General features: G+C 34.0%; 1 protein-coding gene across 1 annotated transcript in view; it reads right to left on the bottom strand.

Annotated features, from left to right (window-relative positions):
- The window catches only part of CSMD1 (CUB and Sushi multiple domains 1), a 1,210,443-nt gene that overhangs the window by 181,726 nt on the left and 1,009,506 nt on the right, over positions 1-19,211 (bottom strand). The window contains exons 31-36 of the mRNA XM_055714855.1: positions 16,376-16,492; positions 12,917-13,030; positions 10,923-11,018; positions 2,502-2,705; positions 1,270-1,394; positions 540-636 (exon numbers count right to left, since the gene is read on the bottom strand). Of these exons, the coding sequence (XP_055570830.1) occupies positions 540-636; positions 1,270-1,394; positions 2,502-2,705; positions 10,923-11,018; positions 12,917-13,030; positions 16,376-16,492 (753 nt within the window). The remainder of the gene's footprint in view (positions 1-539; positions 637-1,269; positions 1,395-2,501; positions 2,706-10,922; positions 11,019-12,916; positions 13,031-16,375; positions 16,493-19,211) is intronic.

Here is a 19,211-nt window from a genome sequence, read left to right as displayed (position 1 = left end):
AGAACTATATATGCCTGATGTACATGTAAAACAATGAATTACATGGTTTGTTATGTCCCAGTTGTAGTCATTTGTTTTTGTGCTCTGAGGTCTGGTGACTTTGGATGAATACTGAATACTTCATCTTTTTTCTGAGAAAGGGAGGCTAACAAGGATAAACTAAGTTAAAGCTATCAAAGGAAGCTCCTGGAATGCCAGTACCAATTTATATCACTGTATCTTCTCTATGAGATGAGTAGGTAAAATAAAAGAAAGGTGCGCTTTTTTTTTTTTTTTTTTTTAAAGTATTATCTCCTAAATCCCACTAATCAAAGCTAAACATTTTGGTATTACATTTTCTTCTGAAAACCTCTCTGATTTTGAATATTGACACATTTACATCACCTGAAATTTCCTCCTGAAAATGAGAACGTTTCATAATGATATCACAAACAATGCAATACAGATATACTCCCTGTCTATATGTGTGAGCAAACATACAGACACATCTCACACACCTAAATATAGAACTGTATGTTTAAATCATGTCATATCCTCACCTGAAAAGCTCCCAAGACGCGGTGCTGTCAGATCTCCACCATCATATATTTCAAGAGAGTCCCAATTATGTTCAGTGGCAAAGCTGATGACCTGTATCTGTTAAAAAACACCATCACAAAACTTTTTAAACCAACTAGCCATGTGTGTTTTTAAATGTTCTAGAAACAACAAAATAAAAAGAGAGCATGTCCCAAAGAAAATAACATAAGCAGATTCAAAGAAAAAAAAACTGAGTGAAAAAAATGTAAATAAAACATTAACATTCACTTTTTAAGTTGTCATAACTTTTAGAAAATATGACATTAGGTAAGTAAAACTGATTTTGCACATATGTTGCATGATTATAAATAACTACTCAAAGTCTAAATGAGCAGATAATCCAGACAGTTGCAGACTTCTCAAGTGCCTCAGTGACATTCTGGCAGCTAGAAAGGGCTGGTATTTGCACACCAGATTGAAGGACCAGGACATGCTATCAGTATTCTACACAGTTAAGAAAGCTGCTTGTTAACCATTTCTCATTCATACCCCCTTGTAAAAATAAGTAACATACAATAAAGCTAATCAAAGAACCATATTGAGAAAATAAAAGCACAGATACTTCAAGTACCCCCCAAAAATGATTGCACTAACTGCTATTTTCTGACACTTGTAGAGAAATAAAAAATTACTTCTCAAACTGAACCACAAAGTACTTAATATTCCATACTTGACAGAATATAGACTTGCCTGAATACCTGATCCCTCAGTCACTATGATTTTCCACACACAATTCAAGCTGTTACCATAAGGTTCAGGGTAACCTGGTGAAAGAATAGTACCTCTCCGCTCAGTAAAATTCCCACTGCATGGCACTGAAAGAAAGTATTATCATGAATTATTATAAAATCTAAACCACTTCAGAGAACAGAAAAAGTAGTAACAATTTTACTAAACCAATTATAATAATTCCCTTTTGTAGCGTAAACACATAGACGTGAAGCAATGAACTGAACTTAGAAAGCAATGTTATCTAAAATACACAAACGATATCAAGCATAAGTTACAACCTGCATGAATAAACAATTCAGAAGTGAACTTCATTTTGAGTATGTGCAGCCTAGAACAGCTTAGCAGCACAGCCTAATCATGTCTTACCTGAGAGTAACAACAAACTGTAAAGACATAACATTAAACAGTCATGATTGACAGAAATCATGTGAACTTACCCACAGCCTAAGATAGTTCCCATATTGGATCTAGCTGGTAAAGCAGTGTGGTACATTAAATATTTTTACTGTACATGCAATTGCTTCTTTAAGGTTCAAGAAAACAGAACTAAACAAAAAAAACCAGAATACACAAAAAATAGGACACCTACATTTATTTTTAGAACATTCTAATTATAAATTCCTGTGACTATCAATGACTTTTGGATATAAATTCAAAGAGGGAAGAGAAGAAAAACTTCCAACATTTACCAAAAAAAAAAAAAAAATTGAAGTGCTAAACATTATCCCATTGCAGGTCTGTTGACAGAATGAAGAAAATTATCTACACTTCAGAATTCTATCATTATTCAATGTAAACTATGCTTCTACTTCAAAAAAGAAATCATCATCCTATGCATCATAGAAATATACAAGTACTGTGTAATAAAACAGGTAAAGACAGTTCTGGAGAATTAAATTCTGTCCTGTACTTCAAGTTGTAGATGAGTCATGAAAATAATGAATGTTCAAGAAAATGTGCATCACACTTGCTCATATCATCTGTCATTATATAACACACTATACTGCCTAGCAGCCACCTGGTGCTCAAATACTTTTTGATATGGAAAACTGATCTTTTAAACTGAGCATGACTGATATTAATCGAAGGAGAGTGAAAATATGTGTTAAACACTGTCTTCTCAAACAGTTTCTGAATTCGCATTCAGAGACATGTGTGACAGAACAGATGACTTGAATGTAATTGCTTACCTACACAGCTTGGTACTGTGTCATTCCACTGAGCTAAGGCATTAGGTACAGACTGACATCGGACAGCTTTTGAGCCTTGTAGCAGATAGCCAGGACTACACTCAAATCGAACAACAGAGCCTGCTGAAAACTCGGAGCCAATTCTCCTTCCATACCTAGGCTCTGGCACTGAGCTACACTGCGTATCACTTGTGCGTGGAACAGCTGCATAAAGAGAGAAAGAAAAAAGAGCCATAAATCTAAATGACAGCCATCATATAAAAAATAAAAAGATCACTAAAAATGACCATTATTTCTTGCAGGACAGAGCTTAATTGGAATTGTTCCTTTTATTTGATCTGCTCCTGTATTCTCAAAGAATGGCTTTTAGCTGGATTGTGGGTTTGGGCTGTGACTATGTACAGTCATGCGAGTGCTGTGGCAGCTTGGGAAGCAATTGGCTTTGGAAGCAGGTCCTTGGGCATGACAGGACCAGTGGGTGTTTCAGCTGTCCTCTTTAATGACAGGATATTATACCTATCACCTATTTTACTTATTAAATACAGAAATTTTGGCTTCTCATTAGGAGTTTCTCATTAGAAGCCAATAAAAATATTATGCTGTCTATAATCAGATATAAACCCCATGTAATACTATACAAACATTTATCATATTAGAGAATACAGAGTGATAATAATGTACCCTCAAGGCTATTTCAGTGTTTACAGTTAAAACCAATTATTTTTACCAATAATTTCTGAGAATTTATAAATCTGATGTGATACAAGAACAGCTAAAAGACTAAGCAACATTGAAAGAACAAAATAATAAAATTCATTAGAAGCCCATGGGTTTATTCTCTCTTTGGCTTTCTTATTTATAACCACTTATCTATAACAGGCATTTTTTTGTACTTTCTGACTTTTGGTATTGTGCATGTTGTTTGTGTATCAGACTTGTTCTTTCAACATTTCATTCTGCAGCTAGCTATTAAATGCCAATTTTTTAAAAAATACATATTTATAGAGAATATTATAGAATTACAATTTGTGTGCAATATCATCTATGTTTTTACACTATAATAAATGTACATTAAAATTAACCTCATTAAATATAAGCCATTTTTCTGTGACAAAAGAAATTTTTTTCTGTTCAAAAGCTTTGTTTGATCAGTTTGGTTTCTTAAAAAATTACTTTCAGGGGACCACCCTATCTACATATGAATAGGTAACACCCTGAAAATTGCCTGCCATTTGCTCCTTAATCAACAAAGATACAAAATGGTACAGAAAAGAAAAAAAAAAAGTAGAGAGGTTTAGACTTTATTCCTGGCAGATATTCAGACAGTGTGTTTCTGGCTTAGTAACCTATTTTAAGACTAGTATAAATGTAATCAGTTATATTTAATTTTATTTTACAATCTTACATTTAATTTTTTTCCTGGCTTGTAAAAGTGAAGAGCAGGATTTCTACATATTCATGTGCACACCTGTACTACACCACCACCACCCCACCCCACAACCCCCAACTTGTTCAGCGATCCCAGTCACTAAGTAAATGACAAGGTGTGTGGAGCCTATATATACTTATTTTGATATTGATAGCTTTATGTTTTTCCTATTTCTTATACTGTCATTTGCTCTTTTCAGAATCATAATTATTTAAGTGCAGTAGTTTTAAGTCCTGGTAAGTGCTCTAGAAGTTAACATTTGTTGACAAGGTGGATACAGAACACTAATTGACATCAATTCTATCTTAAATTTAGCATGAAATATATAACACATTTTATCAGAGCACTGGAAGTTCTCATTTATGATTACATTAACATTATGTTCTACCAGTCTTCTGTATCACTATTGAGAATAACAGTTAAGTTTATCCAAGTATTAGTGAATGCAGAAAAATGCTTTTTTAAAGAAGATTTAGAAACAACTGGTACTAACAATAACAGTACAATGCATGCTCTTTTTATTAATATGCAGTGGGTTGAATTTTCAGACAAGGTCATACAGATACAGTAACACTTGTTTTCTTCTAAATCAGTGGTTAGATGGTTGCAGAAGATTTTTAGCCTTGAAAGCTTAAGGAAGTTATAAAATGTATCAAGATTGAAAGAAATTGTCAGAAGTAACTAACATACTCCTGGAATGATAACTACACAATACAGTAAAATAAAAGCAAATGCATTTTTCAATTATTTTAAATGGTTAAATACTTCACATAGTATAAACAAACCACTTCCCTTTCAGTAAATTTAACACACCTGTCTTTGTTCAAATAAATGGTATTTTGTGATTAAGTTTTCAATGGGACCTCAGTATCACCCAGATACTCTGTGAAACTTGTTAATGCATACAGTTCTAACCATGGCAGGGAATTGTTCAGCACTTGTGGAAGGATAATGAAGAAAATACAGTTCAAGGATTTCACAGAGTCACAGTTCTTCCTGACATTACCTGCAGACCAGATGCAGCCTGCCAGGTCAATTCAACTGACCGAGACTGCTCTTTTTTTCCCCATTCTTTTATTGGGACTCATAGCTTTTTCTCTATCAAATGACCTACTGTACAGCCACTGTTTTATTCAGACATCTTCTTCTAATTGTATAATGACTTTACAACTGAATAGGCAACGATGGCTGCTCACATGTCCAGTCATATGCACAGAATTACAGGTTTGCCACATAATTAGACATTAATCCATAGAAACACCTCTGGCCATAAGCAGTTGTCGCCTCAAATATCTTTGAGAAGAGGCACTGCATGCTGCTCTGGCTGGTAGAAGTTGTGGCATGTGAGAGGTTGTTCATACCAGCTTCAGATGAAGCTGTCTGTGTCTGGTAGCTCATGACCTCCTCCCACACAAGTCATCACTAAAGCCCCTGCTAGTTGAACCTTTCCATGTGCCTAAAACCTTACCTGTGTTCCTAAGAGGCTATATGACCTTAGTGAAAATATCAGCATCACTCCTGGAGTATTTTTAATTCATTTTGTGGAAGAAACTCTTGCTCAGCCTTTTCTGGGAATACTAGCTTTCTCTATTTTTCATCCACTTTCTCAAAAGGAACTAAGTTTCAGAAGAAAATCTTTGCCCAGATTCTCTAACCCTCACCTGGAGTCCACATCTGGTGAATCAGTAAAACAGCTGTGCAAAGGTAAAGGCCCTTTTTTAAGAAGCATATTAAAGAATATCCTATAACTGTCAGTAATCATAGCTGGCAATTTGCATACATGCATTTGTAATCCAGAATTTTTCGTGTAATTAGCATTTTCAATACCTCTCAACAAAGGATGTCAAATCATCTGGGTTAATTATAAAATTGCCTTATGATTTTTTTTTCCTATGAGCTAGCTATCTCTGCCATTATGGCAAATGTCGGGGCAATTTACTAACACTCTTAAATTAGTCCAACAGTGGTACTGCTATGTGCTTCATTTTGAGACTGAAATCTGCCATTTTACTGAAAGCAGCAGCCAGTAAACTGCCATGGCAGCCACAAACAGCCATGGCTAAAGTTGTGTCAGATTATTCTGTTGTTAGCAGGAAACACCCAATGTCATGTTTAAATAGACATTTTTCTCAGTTTTTCACAGTTTTTACTAATACTCTATCAATGGTTACAGCGACATAAGAAATGCTAAAGATGCACAAATAACCATGCCATTCAATATAAGAGGCATAATTTTTCTAATGCCTTTTTCTCCTGTTTTAAGAACTGGCTTAAGAATAAATGTAATGCAAGCCAGACATAAAAACAAAGTGAGTTAATCCCATAGTGCTTAAAATAGAATTTTGATTTAAGTAATACATGGCAAAATGCAGTACTGTTTCAAAACTCCATTAAAAAATTAGGAAAACAGGTGTGTGTGTCTAAAAGGTGACATGGCTGAAAGCCCAGCTGAAGTGCCCCTACACCAACTGACTATTTCAGTAGGAAGGGTCCTACAATGGTCTTCTAGTCCAAGTCCCTGAGCAGTTCAGGGCTGACCAAGTTAAAGCGTGTTATTAAGGGCATTGTCCAAATGCCTCTTCAACATTGACAGGCTTGGGGCACTGACCACTTCTCTAGGAAGCCTGTTGTAAACTAGGACATAATGTTTCATGGTAACACATATGGAAAATAATACTAGTTACATTAGCAGTAAGCGTCTGGACATTGTTGTTTTTTTCTTGCTGCGGATTAGATCAACTTAACTGTTAAAGTCACATTCCTCTTTTATTCTTGGTTCCCTTTGCCTTTCTTTCACAGTTCTTCCTCATCTCAGTATACTAACTTTCTTACTAGTCCCCTTTAAAATCTCATTTGACCTCATAACCATTTCATACCAATTTGTATGGTAGATCAAGGGAAGAATAGGAAGACAAACAGTAAAAACCTGTCAATTTTTGGGTGGTGAAAAGGTCATTACTTTGCTTTTTAGGGAAAGAACTTTGTACTGCTGTAGCCTCAGCTATATACAAACATATACTACTGTTTCTTAAGTGATATCACAGTAGGAAAACAAGGGTAAGATAAACCTGAAAAAATATAATTCCCAATCTTCTTAAATATGATGGTTCCTAACATATTTCAACATACCTGACACTAATATTCTGAGTGACTGGAAATTCAATCAGTCTGATAATAAAGATACCCTTTACCTTTTGTATGAAATACAAGGAAATATTGTCATCTGAGAAAAAGAAATGAAGGCACAGATGACATGCATCTATAAAGCTTTTTAGAAAATGGCATTACAAAAGCCATCAAATCTGAATCAAAAGCTACAAACCTTATCTGTTGCTTGCTCACACAAGAATGTGAAATAATGCAAGCAGTAACTTTCTTTTCCCCTCTAGCCTTCCTTCTAGCTTTTGCCTATAGTGTCAGCAACCTAGACTTCTCAAGCAGTATCAAAGAGACATTTCATTTTCTATAGTAATTATCCTCCATCTTTTAGTAAATGTTTCATACTGCTGTGAAACAAAATTGAGATCAGCCCAGTGGAAAAGGGAACAGGAAAGAAGCTCAACCTGCAATAGAGGGTGATAAATAAAATGATTGACTTTGCAGACCGGATTACTGTGTTCAATTTTAGCATGGATGTTATTCTCTGGAGTGTTTATAAGGGTAGCAAGAGGCAGTATTTTGAAATATGATCACGTGCTTCAAAAGAAGAGAGAAAAACTCAAAATGATACAGCTTACTAAACACCACTAACTCATTAACTAATATATGTATACATACAAGTGTGTATTAAATAAAGCTCTAAAATATATTTTGAAATATATTTTAAAAGCTAGATATTCAAATAGCTTCATGATTCTCCTGAGACAAAGTGGCTCTGGCTTGACCCATTTTCTACTGCTGTAGAGAACATTTCTCATTTAAAAAAAAAAAAAAATCTATTTCTTACATTTTGAAAGTAAATGTAGTCCAAAGAAATGACTGAAATGAGGCATATCATTATCCTCACCTGGAGACTTACTGTTCAACAGCAATATGTGTGTGTGTATGTACATACATGCAGCTAACAGTATTGAGGTTTTGTATCAATATGAATTCTTTAAAAGCAGCAAAAAATATCTAAACACTTTAGGCATATGAAAACCAAATAGAATAAGACAGATAGGTGTCATTCATATGCAAATGGATTATAAGAACTCAGATACTGAAAGCTGTTTCCTAATTCCAGAATTTTATACTCCCCCTCTTTTCTGATTACTTGTGCATCATAAATTTAAAACAAGTAATGTTTTTGATGTGTAAAAAGCAGACTGTGTAGTCATGGTGGTATTTTTCTATTAACATAGAAGTAAGAAGGCTTAAAAACATCATCCAGGAGTTTGAACAGTCCTAACAAGCTCCTTACAACTATGGAAATATTCTTGAGGTGAGATGGTTCTTTCCATTAATTTGCTGTGTCTAACCATGACTGTGCTTCAACAAAAAAACCTCCACCAAATAATTATTTTGAAAAGAATCTTGATAATATTACTTAAAAATATCCAAAACTACTTTTACACTTCAGTTTAGTAAAGCTGAAAAGGAAAAGCTAGTATACAATAAACCACAGTGTTTAATGACTGTCTCATTAAGCTCATTGGGTACGCATGCAATACCTTCAGTGAAATGCTCTGAAGCCCCCTGGGGACTACGTTTGTTGCCTGTACAGGTAATGAACCTGTAAGCACTGCTACACGTGTCACCAGACTGCATTCTCCAAGACACATGGATCAGCTTAGTGTACAAAACTGCCTAGCAGCACATTATCAGACTTGGGCATGCTGTCTCATCCTTGCATTTCAGCTGCAGCGTGCAGACATGCATGTAATACCTCCTCAAGTTCAGTTGTGTCATGAAGAGACCTGCAAGTCACACATCTGCCACCCACCATTCAATACTGAAACTGCCTCATGGTCTCTGCCATGCCAATTTTCCCTCCAAGCTTTCCAAGAAGACAGAATGTCTTAGCAGCCTGAACAAAACCTCTTGAAACACCAGCTGCGACTACTGAGCAATACTAATACAATTAAGCAAACTCCAAAACCTTGAGCTGAGCTACAGATATTCATGAGGTAAGCCTGAAAATGTCTTCAGCTCTTCTACCCTCTTTGTGCTGTTACACTGAGGAAAAGCGATGCAAAATCCAAGCTAACCTTAGTCTAACTAACTCTGAAACTGTAGGCAGTAAAAACATGTTAAAGCATATTTATATTGTTTTGACACTATGCTGCCTATAGATATCCAGAACTGAGATTTTCCTAAGTACTTGAAAATATTTTCTTCATTTTTATTTTTTCTGTATGTCTCCAGAAAGCTGAAATGAACAGCACTTCTAAAGACTTCAGGTGAATGTAACAAAGATTCTCATAATATCTCTTCTGCTGTACTCCCTTAAGTCATTAATTGTCAGTACAGAACAAATCCCAAAATATATTATTTTATTGTTTTTGTTAGAAAATGATCACTTTCATATCATAACTGTAATTAGATGGGGCAAAAGGTAAGTATAAAATAGATTTTAAGTGTACAATTAAGTATAAAAGTAAGAAATCTTTCATTTAATTTTTAATATCTGTTTCAGGTAACTTAATATTTCTTCACCAGAAGCACAAGACCCATTTTCTGTGTCATTATAGTGCCTGAATAGTAATCATGAATTGTTGGAATGTTGATACTGTGTAAGAAATCTACTGATTTTATTTTTACTGATTTATTGAATTCCAAAATGCAGCTAGCAATTCTGGGTGTATTTCCAATGCCTACTTGAAATGCTGCTTGGTGGCATGTTTTCACTGTCATGTCAGGGAAACGTGGCTTTTAACAGAGATTAAATATACACCTCTTCTGGTCCATGGCAGTCCAGCAACTTAATCCAACTCAATACAAAATAAAGATGTGTATCTCCTTTTCCTCGAAACTGAATATAACAGTCACTGTGTTTAGAAAAGAAAGTTCTGTGGTCTTGTCCCTACTCATTTTAGTCAAGCAGAACACTGGGTAGATTTAATAGACATTTCTATGAGATAATTACATAGCTACAATGTGGCAAACTGCTCACAAACAGGGAAGAGTCGTTTGTGATGTTGATATAGATGCCAGCTTGGGCTATAAGTACCACAAGATGGAAGTTGAGGAATGGGCAGAAGGTTAGAACTAAGGTGAGCAGACTTTGACATCTTCATGAAGTTGGTACATAGACTCTCCTAAGGAGCAAGCATGAAGGACGATACCGGTGAATTTTTGAGTGAGATTTGAGAGCCCTGGAAGAAATTATCCCATTGTGAGGGAAGACTGGGAATTTGGGGAGAAAGGGCTAGACCAGGAGCATTTCAGCAATTTAAACACACAAAGGGGACATACCATCAGTGGAGACGAGGACAGGTAATATATCATGAGTATGACAGCATTGGTTAGCTACATAGAAATAAAAATTGGGAAAGACCAAGTCCAGATGGAGCAAAGACTAGCAAGGGATGTAAGGGAAAAAGAGTCTACATATACATTAATTACAAAGGGAAGTTCAAAATCTATGTGGGTATGTTCATGCATTGTGGGGGATGGTGGGATATGTGGACAATCTAATGACAAATTATGCAGAAAATATTTTAAAAGTATTTTAAAAAAATATTAAATGTCCTTTTTACCTTGCCTTCACAGTTGTCACTACACACTTTTACAGTCTAAGGAGGACATGAACATTCAGCAGTAAGGGAGCAACAGACTACAGACTGCTGAGAGAGGCTGGACATACTCAGGTCCATGGGGGCAAATAGGATTCACTGGAGGCAACTGGAGTTATGAAGCCAGTGTACTATTAGGAGAAGTCCCTGACTGTTGAAGAAAGGTTAAGACTATACCTATATTTACAGAAATATTTTAAGACCTAAGAAGAATTCAAAATAATACACTGTGTGAGACTGGCACCAGTGTCTTCCTTCAAAAGCAGTCATGTGTACCTTGGTATACGAAGTGGAACCCCCTGGCTGTTGCCCCACTCTTGGCACTGAATCGCAGAAGAATTTGATTAGATGTAGCCAAAGGCAATGTCTCTCCTACAAATAAAAACAGAAAATAAATATGCAAAACAAACAACAGTTTTAACTCTTTAGAATGTAATCAAATATACTGTTAAAATACATAGTTTTTTTGTTTTCTTTTATAGGTAAAGAAAACAAATAACTGCGTGAAATTAAATTTTCCATTGGAGGTTTGAAAACTTGTCAGAATAAAAAGACTTCATGATTCAACAACAAGTTTTCTGACATTTACTGCAGCTGTTGGAACCAGAACTCCAGTAAACTACTTGTCTGAGGAACCCTACCTGCCATCTGGGGCCAAATTCATTAGAATTTTTGGTTAACTTCTCTTTGTGACTGAGAGCTTTACCTTGCCTTGCAAATTGCAAAACACATTAAGTGATTAAAAGTGTTTGAAAGCACACCACAGGTGATCTTCATGTGATGTTTACCATTTCAAGACAAAAACTGAAATGTAGAGAGTGGATCCATGACTTGTTTTATGTAGTTGCTTCAATAAAAGATATGGTCACACATTAATTACATTATTAACTTTCTAATACCATTTCATACTTTATATATTGACTTGAACATTAATAATAATGATTAATATACTTTATCTCCTTTCCTGAAATATCTGTCTACAGTATGATAGAAGTTCAGCAATGAATCACCACAGACATTACAGTACTTTTACACTGCAAGGATGCCACTCCATTTGGCAACTGTTTTTATTCTCATCGGATTATATCAATCCATATTTAAGGGAATTCTACTGAAATGAATGATAGTGCACTAATTTAAAATATCACAGGTAACTGGGTGAATAGGATTTATAATTCTTTCACTTAGATTAGGTTTATATTATTGTAACTATTGATTCTGTGTAACAGAATCCTATCCTAAACCTATGTAAATCAGATATAAGTAATGAGTAAAAATCGCAAGTTTAAATTCCCTTCAATTATTTCCCAATGTCTGCTGTGAAAACAGACAGTAGTTTCAACTTTTTTATGTTTGATGCAGTAAAATTAGTTGTTTAGATGAGTTGTCTCTTTTAAATTTAAACATTAACAATAAAATGTTTTGTTGCAGAACTCCTGCCAATAATTTTAAAAAGTATTAAATTAATTTGTGAACTCTTAATTATGACACAATTATCTAGGATTCACGAGAGGAAAATGATGAGCTGAATTTTTCAAATAATAAAATGTTTTCTGTATATCAAATAGATATGTTACATTCTTTTAATATCAAATACCTCTCCAATAATTCAAAGTGAACACCAAGAAGCCATTGAAAGACCTGGACTGCAAAAATCTTAAACTCATATAAAATCCTCTAAGTACTAGGATTGTATGACAAAACACATTCATAGCTGCAGAAATAAATTTATATATTATCCACTTGAGATGAACATAGTAATTATCTATACATATACTTGAAATTCTGGCTATGTTTAAATCCATGTAAGTTTAATTATGATTTCACAGGGTCAACATTTTGCTATAGCTACCTGAATGCAACAGCTGGCCTGCTTTTAGTCTAAGAGTATGTTTGCATACAGATAATTGCATTTTGTGAATACAAGTAATTTGTGTTTAAATTAGACATTCAGAAAATGTAGATGTGTATTTCAGAGTTCAGGGGCAGAGAAGATAATTATACCATCCAATCCTCCCTCTTACATAAAGATCTGAGAATTTCATTAAATTATTCCTGCACTCATCCCAGTGATCAGTTCTTGCCCAAACCATATGTTTCCAGATGAAGGTCTTGATTCAAAGACTTAGAACGGTCTTCCATTTCCCTTGGCATCATGTTCCAATGATTTTATTATTGTATTTCCAAATGAAATTCATAACATTCTCCTGATTTATTTTTTCCATACTGAGCTGTGTAAGAAATGTATACTTCTTTTCTTTATTACCTACCTGAGTGGGATCCAGACAGTGAACTAAGAAGTCTAGCCTGAGAGTTTTCTCCATCAAACAATTCTGCCACATCATTCAAAGTTGTCTGAAAATAGGCAAATTGTCCAAACACAACTACATGAGAGAGAAGGGGTGGGGGAATTAAAAAGGAGAGAAGATAAAACAAGAACCTAGACTTTAAAAACAAATTTAATGAGATCTTTTGCTTTTCTTAGTTAGCAGTGGGTTCCTGCATGAATCCTTTCCAAGCTAATTTGTTGTCTACCATGATAAAACAGCTGCAGTAAGCACAAGAACCTGATGTGCTTTTCATTATTTTGTATTTTTAATTTTTAAAAAAATGTCACCCAATCACCCCGAAAGTGTGATCTCCAGTCAATCAAGATTTTTTTTTTTCCCTTATCGCAGTTATCTATGAGAACAAGAAAATGGAATATCTAAAAGGGAAAGTTTTTTTATCAAATTTCATTACCAATCTTAGCGACTATTAAGGAGCATATATTGTCATATGGTTAGTTGCTCATCCAGCTTTAATCTGAGAAAGTTGTTTAGAATTTATTGATTTGGCTATTTTTGTAACTCTCTATTAGTACTTATTTTATCAGAAAGAATATAAAACCTGATCAAATACTAAAAAAACCAATGTGCTACTGGTTTTGACATATTGCTACACTTAATTTGCACTTCAGCTGTAACTAATTTAAAGTGTATTAAAAAAATGAACCATTTATACATCTCACTAGTAAATATCAAATGGTTCACTGGATTCAAATATCAGATAGCAATAAAAACATGAAGTAAAAAACCCAATAAAATTAAGTCAATAAATACATGACATCATCACTGGCCACCCATATTTTATTGACAAGGGAGGAATCTGTTTTAAAACTATACCTATTCCAGATTCTGTATAGAAATCACAGCTCTTCAATGCTATCCAAATTCTGTACAGATTATATTTTCCAATTTCTTGTAAAGTTCTTAATCTTTTGAAGTTGTTTTTTTTTTTTAAAAAAGAACAAAACAAAAGTGTAGTCCAATCTCCTGATTTTTAAAAACAGTGTTAACTTCGAAGTTAGACTAGGCTGCTTATGTTTTTTTCTGGGCAAATTTTCAAAAGCAGAAAAACTCTTCTTCCAGCTACCTGTACATAATTGCTGTCATGGTGAAGAATGCTTTCCTTATGTCCAGTTGGAATTTGTTGTGCTACAGCTTGTGACTACTGCCACTTGTTCTCTTACTGCGTGCTTCTGGAAGGAAGGGTCCTCCACTTATCTTCTCCAGGCTGAACTTCCTTCAACTTTTCAGTTGAAGTACAGTGCTTCAGTGTCCTGATCATCTTGCTGGCTCTCTGTTGGGCTTGTTCTAATTTAGCAATCTGTGCCTTGTAATTTGGAAGCACAAAACCTTAGACATACTTTCCAGATTCTACTTCATGAAGGCTACAAAGAGGGAAACTACCTTCTTTCAACTTGCAGGCTACATCCTTGCTAATGCAGCCCTCTGTGCAGTTAGTCCTCATTGCTGCAAGGGCATCCTTAACTCAACTATTATCAACTAGAAGTAAAGTTATTGCAGTGTTCTTTAATCCTTAAACCTATTAGAACCACTAAAAATGTCTTTCAAAATTAAAAAAAAAAAAATCAAAATCAAAATTGAAAAAGGACTGGTTCTAAGTTGTGTCTATGACCAGTACATTCACGTAACTTTTCTGTCAGGCCCTCTTCAAGTCAAGACCGTCAGGAGATCCAGTATACAGAAATCATTTATCACATAATTGCCAAGCATTGTAAATGTTAGCTATAGATCCTACTATTTTTCGTCAGTTTTTCTAACAAATAAGAATAAAAATATTTGTTTAGATACTTGGTGAAAAGGTTGCAAAAGTTTTATATAGCATATGGCAAAATATGAAATTTTGAGCATTATTTAATAAAATCTTCTAAAGTATGACAATATCCAATTATTCAATACACTAATTAACAAAGTTAAACACAATGTAATTAAAGAATTTCACAACAACTGTTATGGGCCCAGAGATACTTTGCATGTTCTCAGTCAGGACTTCTAGTGAACAGTATTTAATAAAACCTCTAATTGGATAAATGTACCTTTCTGTAAAGCTTCAATAGCATTTCACTGTATCTACTGTCTTCAGGATCTAATCACTCTAAACAATTTGATGGATCCTTTCTGTAAGCTGCAGCCACTTTCTTATTTTACTGGGGTTTTTTTGCATTCTGTACAATTGCAGGCAAAAAAAATTACATCCTATCAAATCTCACTTTTTCTTGTAGAAAAGTAAAAAATATAATAATACAGAGTACTTTTAAACTTCGCTATAGTACAAATCTCAAAGATTTGTGTTACTCCCACCCCAACAACACTGATAACTTTCATATGATATTTTTTTAAGAAAAGGGCAATAACTAATTATAATATACTTTATTTAATAATTATATAAGCATATTTCTTGCAAGTATCTACTGTGCAAATGTTTAGGGTTTGTTTCTGAAAAAAAGTTTCTGAAGTGTAAGTACGAACTTTCTAAAATGATGAAAATTGAATTAATGATTTTCTTACTATAAAGCTGTGAACAAAACCACTAAGCTGTTCTCAAATGATAATAATAATTACTAATCTTTATCATCATCATTAAGAGTTCAGTACTAGAATTACATTATGAATTATTATTAGCAGGTGTAAAACTTTTCCCGAACTCTCAACGTGTAAACTTCTAACTACTTCTGCAAGCAGCTTTCAAAATTCCTTGGTGAAAAAGCTGGTGAGACCTTACAGGTTTCATGGCATATAGAAAGTACCAAACACACTAAAGTTGCTGCGCATTCAGTCTTTTAGTAAGTAGCAAAATGGATCTTATTGCTGTTTGTCTAGACTTGAATTAAAGAGATGTGCTTTGCAGAAAATCATGCCCTGCATACAATTGTACAAATTTTAGAGATTTTGTCCCAGTATTTTGACACAGTGAAATGATTAGTTTTGTGATTTTTCAAAAACATTTCTGGTACTTTTATGTAAAATTGCTTTCTTTTCCTCCACTATACTTGTTAAATATAATCCTACTCATCTTGCCCTTGTTAAAACATGAAAAACAAAGTTAAAACATAAGAGAACACTTGATGCTTGATCTTTGACAACTGATTTTACTTTGCAGGAAGCCTGAATGAATGATTATCCTGTGATGAATGATGTAATCACTGAAAGTGTTTAGGATAAGCTTGGATAGCAGACACAGATGGCTTAGCTGAAGTCCATTGATTACTCTAGGGAGAAGTAAAAGGTCAGAACCCTATAATGGTTTTCCATGTCAAGGATACATTTATTTTTGATAAGCAATTTGCAATATATTGAAAATCTAAGGTCACTATTGCACATGAAGGACATTTGAACAACAGAACAATGCTTAACGATTGATAAATCAGTAGAAGAAATTCTTACCAAATTCTTTAGGTACAGTTATTGAATAAAGGCAAGTCTGTCCAGCAGTGTAATTATGAGGATAACTTGGTGATAAAACCACTCCCTCTGATCCAGTATAGTGCCCTCCACATGGTGCTGGAAACAAAACAGAAAAAAACCCCATGTTATATTAACTACAGTTGTATTAGTTCAGTCTGAAAATGAAAATCTAAAGATTACAAAGTGACAGGTCAGTGCTTTTGCTTTTTTTTTTGACTTTCCAATAACGACATATCTAATGGTTCTTTCTCAGCATATAATTTTTATTAAAATTTCTTCAAAATTAAAGTATATGTGAGTTTTACTTGACTACAAGTATTCATACAGAAGTGAAAGTATAAATTATTTAGTTGAAATAAACTGTAAACACAGAATTTAGGTGATTTTTTTTTTCTTTTATTTGGATATATATATCTGTATCTATGTATGCATCCATGTAAAAAAAATGCTCCAAAAAAAATATGGTACTGCATAAATAAATAGCATAACACAATTATCTTGGGTCTCAGAGGAATGCATAGATACGTTAACAGTACCCTGCACAGAATGCCATGGATTCTGCTTTGTGAGTGTATGATTGAATTGCTTTGCTTTTCACTCCTTTCTAGATGATTATCAAAAGAGCATAAAGATTATGCATATATGTATATAAAACAGAACGGAAAGAGTAAGAGAACTTTTTACAGCTAGGGAAGTTAGAAGGGATATTTAAAGACAGTGGACCCCCAACCTTCAAGATTAGCCAGGTATTATGTAAGTAGCAATTCTGCCTGTATCATCAGAAAAAAAAGTAACAACATACATATGGTATTTGCCTTCTATGTGTGGACAATAAATGCAACATGCTAAAGGACTGCTGGATTTGCCAATTATAACTGAAAGTATTACATCATAGAAAGTTTGGGTTTCAAGGATTTCTCAGGAAAAGCCAAAGCAGGGAATGGATGAAAAAGATATGTGCTTTTGGAGAAACAGAAAACATAAGGTGGGGCTATCGTTAAGTTAAAATACCTGCTTGTGTTGGATTTTGAGTAAATACAGTTCTATACATTGAAAACAAATTATTGCTGTCACTCTTCTCAACTTTTGAGAACTAATGTAAAAGCTTATCTTCTATTAAAATCTTCATTAAAATGTAAGTCACAAAAATTACATTAGTTATATGCAATGCAGTGTTCTTTTTTTGTGTCAAATGATTTCATCAAACACTACTAAAAACTATGGATTTTGTAAGAACAAAAGATTGTTGTACAATGTTACCTCACCCAAGAAGCCAATAATGAAATTGTTTTAAAAATACATGAATAGGTAAATTAAATTATAAAAAAATAGAATAGTCACATTATTTCTGGTTTTAAGCCAGGAAAAGATCATTGCATAATCTAAAAAATTACTTTCTACTATAAGGAACAAAGTAAACCAACATTATTCCACTCTGGGAATCTTACATATAGCAGATTACATTTTAGCAACTGCCTGGAAAGTAGCTCTGAGGAGAAGGACCTGGGGTCCAGGTGAACAACAAGCTCATTGGTCCGAGGTTATCAGCTTCTGGCTGTCATCAGCTCATGTGCTGCAGGACTGTGCCTAGTGAGTGAGGGCACAGCACCTGCTTTGGTCACCCTTGGCTCCTGGCCCATCTGCCTTTGTGGAGCACACCTGGGCTTTAAAATCACACCTGTAATATCTCTACAAGTTTAACTTCCTTATAAAAGCAGCAAGTAATACTACAAATCTGTGGGTTTTCTTAGCTGCTTATATGAATTATTCAAAAATCCAAAGTAATAATAGAAGATGAGAAATTTAATCTATCAGTAGGCTGAGTAGGATTATGTGGCTGAGATGAAAATCAAACATCACAAGGAATCAGTTCATGCCATGAATTTAAAATCTTTCTATTTCTTTCTCTTCTTGCTTTGAGGATACCAGAAACTAAGCCACAAAGTCTGTCTTCTGATTACCAGATGAAATTCTTAAATCATGAACATTTAACTGGAATGGAAATATGTCATTTATGCTTAGTTTAGAGCAAATTCCCAAGTTATGGAGTTGTAAAAATGTTCCCTTCTAAAACATGTTTTCCTATTGTTAGCTATGTTTCTGATAAGATATATTTGATAGTATCTATGGTAACATCTTTGTAGTATATTCACTCTGTAAGGAAAACTTGTGAGTGCTTAAGCTGAAAAAGATGCAAGAAATGTTCTCTTGTAGGTTAAAGATGTAAAATTTATTAGTGCAGTGCTGTGGCAGTCAAACATATCCTAAACAGAGCTCTCAGGTTTAACTGTAAGTAGTTTTTGTTTTAGTGAGCCAAACTTACATTTTCAGACAGTGTATTTTAATAACTTCATCAAGGAATCTGAAATTAATAATGAAAACAGTATGCCTGAGACTTTCCATTAGTGCTTCAGAACATACCTACTGGAAGTTGACAACTGTTACCTAGATAACTATGAAACTTGTTTTCATCATGTCTGACTGTAAAATGCTACCTTAAAAAAAACAACAACAAACAATAAAAAAAACACACCACAAAGAAATAAGTTCAATTAATTCACTTAATCCGGGTAATTTACTTGAAGTGCATCATTATCAGACATCATAAGGATTTGTTATACAGCACTCATTTTAGGTTCTTTTTCATGCATCAAAACTTGTAATGTTTTTCATACAGTATTTTAAAGAAGTTCAAAAGAGGACAATTAAATATAACTATAAATAAAGAAATATAAACTCAGAACACCATGTTAAATTGTATCATGAGAATTTTTCTTTGATGTTTTCAGTTTTGATTGTGTTAAGCTGTATATTA

This window comes from Falco cherrug, chromosome 6 (assembly GCF_023634085.1).
Source record: "Falco cherrug isolate bFalChe1 chromosome 6, bFalChe1.pri, whole genome shotgun sequence".
Taxonomy (NCBI): Eukaryota; Metazoa; Chordata; class Aves; order Falconiformes; family Falconidae; genus Falco; species Falco cherrug.
The sequence above is the reverse complement of the archived record's forward strand: the minus strand, read 5'-3'. Positions and strand labels throughout refer to the sequence as shown.